General features: G+C 37.0%; 1 protein-coding gene across 1 annotated transcript in view; it reads right to left on the bottom strand.

Moving 5' to 3' along the window:
• Positions 1–4,799, bottom strand: part of calcrla (calcitonin receptor-like a) — a 30,214-nt gene that overhangs the window by 9,474 nt on the left and 15,941 nt on the right. Inside the window, exons 2-7 of the mRNA XM_014028834.1 lie at positions 3,035–3,133; positions 1,471–1,618; positions 1,295–1,405; positions 1,071–1,183; positions 895–986; positions 695–821 (exon numbers count right to left, since the gene is read on the bottom strand). Coding sequence (XP_013884288.1) covers positions 695–821; positions 895–986; positions 1,071–1,183; positions 1,295–1,405; positions 1,471–1,618; positions 3,035–3,109 — 666 coding nt within the window. The 5' untranslated portion in view covers positions 3,110–3,133. The remainder of the gene's footprint in view (positions 1–694; positions 822–894; positions 987–1,070; positions 1,184–1,294; positions 1,406–1,470; positions 1,619–3,034; positions 3,134–4,799) is intronic.

Here is a 4,799-nt window from a genome sequence, read left to right as displayed (position 1 = left end):
AAATATATATATATATATTTTAAACATAAATAACAAAAATAGAAAATTCAATAAATAAAACTGTGGGCATAAGATAAATAAATTGTTTAAATGTTTCAAATACAAAAAAACTGTAAAACTAAATTTGATAAAGTACAAATGAAAATATAGCCTTTTAAAACTTTTGCAACCAGAAGCTGCTCTTCATATTAGTGACAAACAATAACAGTAACAGCTTTTTGACAAGTTGAAAATTTCTTTAAAATACATTCAAAATGTTTAAAAAATAAATTACAAAAATTAATTTAAAGTGCAAATTTAAATATAGTTGTATCTGCAACTGTATTTGATAATGTTTTGAACTTTTAAAATATTTCACAGTAAAAACAGAAGCTGCTCTTCATATTAGTGACAAACTTTTTTGATGAGTTATTCATTTTTGCTTCTACTTTTCATTTAAAATAAGTTTCCATTCTCAGCAGGTTTCTAATGTTCTTCTTCTACATATTTAAAATGCTGTTAAACATTTGAGTGGTGCACTACTGCTACTAGTGGTGAGAAAGTGTATTGCACCTTATTCAAAATCAATGTGAACTACAACATGGGCCCTCTGTGGCCCAAAGTTAAAAACTGTTGTTCTTTTGAGGCCCTCAAGGTGGCGCTAGCAGCCCACAGGTTAAGAATCTCAGATCTAGACGAAGTGGAATAAACTCACCGGGTTCCTCTGCACCAGCTCCTGGTTGTTGGCCACGGCAGTCAGCCAGATGATGGTGATCACAGAGTTCAGGACGAACGACAGGAAGAGGTTTTTGTGCAGGGTGATCCTCTGGCAACTCAAACTTCTGCAAAAGAAATTGGTTTTCCTTCATGCCGCTGGTAACACAGACGAAAACAAAGCCGAAGCGACGGACTCACTTAAAGTGAAAGAAAATGGCGAGGGAGACCAAGAGTGAGACGAGCGACAGGCCGTGTCCTATGAGAGCCAAGTAGAAAAGATTCATGGCGGTCTGGACAGAAAACAAGAAGCAGATTTTAGTTTTTACAGATCTGGACTCGGCGAGGATTGACGTCCGGATGTTACAACGACCCACCACTCTGCCCTCTTTTGTGTACGCGTTGCAGCGGCTGTAGTTGGTCCACATCCGGTTGCTCTCCGGGTGCAGGAACCACTGACCGCTGACCGTGCAAATCTTTGTGACGATTTCTGGAAGACGAGAACGTGGGATCAAAAACTGGAACCTGTTTATTGCCCATTTCATCAAAGTTCCATTATCTGAGTTTAACTGAGTATTTCAAACTGTTGTTAAGATCTCACCTGAAGGGTCAAAATCCATGAAGTAGTCCGGGCAGTGCTGCTCCGAGACGACTCCGGCTTTAGTGTCRTCCCAACACAACCAGCCGTCCCAGGTGCGGTTACACATGGCCTCTGCAACCATCAGAGTTACAGTGAGGAACATCATCTCCTGTCTAACCCCCCCGCGGGTCAAATACCTTCTCTGCTCTGCGTGTTGTCCTTCATTATCTTCTGGTAGCACTCAAACTGAGCTGTGACGATCTTGTTCCTGGTGATTCCTGCATCGTTGGGGTCGGCAGTCTCCTGCTGGCTGCCGTTAGTGGCCATGCTGGCCTTCACTGGACACTGCGAGATCAGAGGGCAGAAAATAAAAAAACAGATCATAAAAAATTATCAGTTTGCTTCCACATATATGATGGTGTATCAAGGCCACACGGCAAGATTTTTTTTTATTACGACAATAAAGTCAAAATATGACATGATTAAAGTCATAATATTATGAATTTAATGTAGTAATATTGGCTTTATTCTCGTATAATGACTTTATTCTCATATTGTGACTTTATTCTCATATTGAGACTTTATTCTCTCATGACTTTATTCTCATATTGTGATTTTATTCTCATATTGTGACTTTATTATCATATTGAGACTTTATTCTCTTATGACTTTATTCTCATGTTATGACTTTATTCTCTTATAATTTTATTCTCATGTTATGACTTTATTCCCATATTGTGACTTTATTATCATATTGAGACTTTATTCTCTCATGACTTTATTCTCAGGTTATGGCTTTATTCTCTTATAATTTTATTCTCATATTGACTTTATTCTTGAATCATGTCTTTATTCTCATATTATGACTTAATTCTCATATTGTGACTTTATTGTCATATTATGACTTTATTCTCATATAGTGACTTTATTCCCTTATTGTGACTTTATTCTCTCATGACTTTATTCTCATATTGTGACTTTATTCTCATATTGTGACTTTATTCTCATATTGAGACTTTATTCTCTCATGACTTTATTCTCATATTGTGACTTTATTCTCATATTGAGACTTTATTCTCTCATGACTTTATTCTCATATTGTGACTTTATTCTCTTATAATTTTATTCTCATATTATGACTTTATTCCCTTATTGTGACTTTATTCTCATATTGACTTTATTCTTGAATTATGTCTTTATTCTCATATTATGACTTAATTCTCATATTGTGACTTTATTGTCATATTATGACTTTATTCTCATACAGTGACTTTATTCTTTTTATAGTTCTATTCTCGTATTATGACTTTATTCTCTTATTGTGACTTTATTATCGTATTATGACTTTATCCTCATATAGTGACTTTATTCTTTTATTATGGTTCTATTTTGTATTATGACTTTATTCTCTTATTGTGACTTTATTGTCATATTATGACTTTATTTTCCTATTGACTTTATTTTTGTATTATGATCTCATTCTCTTATTGTGACTTTATTCTCATATATTGACTTTATTTTTGTATTATGACTTTATTGTCATATTATGACTTTATTATTTTGTTATGACTCTATTCTCATATTATGACTTTATTGTCATATTATGACTTTAATCTCCCAATATTACCACTTTTTTCTCATATGACTTCATTCTCATATTACGACTTTATTTTCGTAATTAAATTAAAATAATCTCAATGTGTGGCCCTAATACTGTCGTACAAATAACATCATTTGTTCACAACGTGTTATTATTATTACCATTGTTAGATTACATAAAAGAACGAGCGCCAGCGTCCAGCTCCACCCAAAGCTGCTCAGCTTCCTGTCRGCCATGTTGGATTCAGCTAACGTTCGACTCTGAAACAAACAGAGAACAAAACAGCTGAAGATACTCCCACACCGAGGCCACTTCACACGTCTTTATCTCTGCTGAAACACGGTGACATCATTAATTCAGCTGCAGAACAACTGAAACCTGTGAGACTCCAGCAGCTGAAACGTGACCGCCTCTACAGGCTGCGTGTTTCCACCTGTCAGCTGTGAGAGGAGAGCTGGAGGCCGCCGGCGACTTCAGAGCTGCTGCATAACAGATGAGTAAAGATCCAAACAGGAACACCTCCCTCAGGAAGAACCRTGTTTTACAAACTACACTGGCTCCTAATCAGTTTACTCATCACTACACTGATAGAAACCACCGGTTTTGCTTTCAGGATTGAGTCTCGTCTCAATCAGAAATGAAATAAATCCGTTTTCATCAACAAGCAGAACTAGTTCACCCCTTTAACGTGAGAAAATCTAATTAAATCTGAAGGAAAACAACGTCTAAACCAACAATTCAACCGACGGGAAAATAAAACCAGAGCAGCTGAAATGAAGGGGTTTTAATTCTGAGCACACGCCTCAGCAAAGATTACACACCCCTGCTGCTCCCCTGATCATTCATTTTCCTGCACAAGCTGATTTTTTTTACCAACCGGAATATAAACGAGCTCGTCTGAGAAGCAGAGACGCAGCTCGTCCTACAGACGAAGCCGTTTAGTTTCTGAGCTGCTGATCGAGAAATGAAATTACGTGGAATACAAATAACTCATTAGAGCTCACAGAAGGAGTTCTCCGCTCTTTTTTTATTTTAAAATGACACAGTTAGTGAGAAGAGGGTCTCTAAGTAGTTTACAATCTTCACAGGCAATCAGAGAAACACTAAATAAAAAAAAGAAGAAGACAAGCTGATGAAACTCAAAATGAACACGATGTGATTTGTTCCTGCTGGAAAGAATCTCATTTCAGTCGTCCATGAAAGTTTGTTAGGAGGTCACAGACGAGATCTGTGTGATTTATTTCATTTCTCACCATCGTTAAGGCAAAATTACATCATAAAGTTTTGATTGGACTGAAAAAACTCAGAAATATTTATTTTCCTGGTGATATCTGATCTAACTGTGATAATCTGATATGAAAACTCTCAGTAGTTATTTAATAGACGATATGAGTCAGCACGGCCCGGTTTGTTTTTACGGGTCGCTGCGTGGCTCCATCATCACATCATCACCCGAGGGGGCGGGGCTTAGGGAGAGAAGGGTAGTAAAACATAATCCACACATTAGAACGAGCCAGGGAAATGTCGGCTGCTTCGTCACGCATGAACGCAAAAACACACAAAAAAATATTTCAGAGCTCCACCCTGCCAAGTTCTCCAGCTGTTAAACCCTGGTTTCTGGTCCGGTGGCGGTGATGGACCAGTGTTTAGGTGTTTATTTCTGCACAACCAGAGGACCAGTTCCTTACATTTCATCAGTTCTCATTCTGAGAGCAGGTGTTTTTCAGGTASAGTAATGTGCAAATATTTATATCACTCCTCCATATTAAGAACAGGTCAAATGATGGATCAAGAAAGTCAAGATCTGCATCCAAAACAAGGCTTAGCAGACCCAGATTAATAATTTGAACACCCGTGCTGCACAATATGCTTTATTACAAATTGGATGCTTCTGTTGTTGGAATCTAATCTGCAGTGATTTATATA

This window comes from Austrofundulus limnaeus, unplaced genomic scaffold (assembly GCF_001266775.1).
Source record: "Austrofundulus limnaeus strain Quisiro unplaced genomic scaffold, Austrofundulus_limnaeus-1.0 Scaffold817, whole genome shotgun sequence".
NCBI classification, from domain to species: domain Eukaryota; kingdom Metazoa; phylum Chordata; class Actinopteri; order Cyprinodontiformes; family Rivulidae; genus Austrofundulus; species Austrofundulus limnaeus.
The sequence above is the reverse complement of the archived record's forward strand: the minus strand, read 5'-3'. Positions and strand labels throughout refer to the sequence as shown.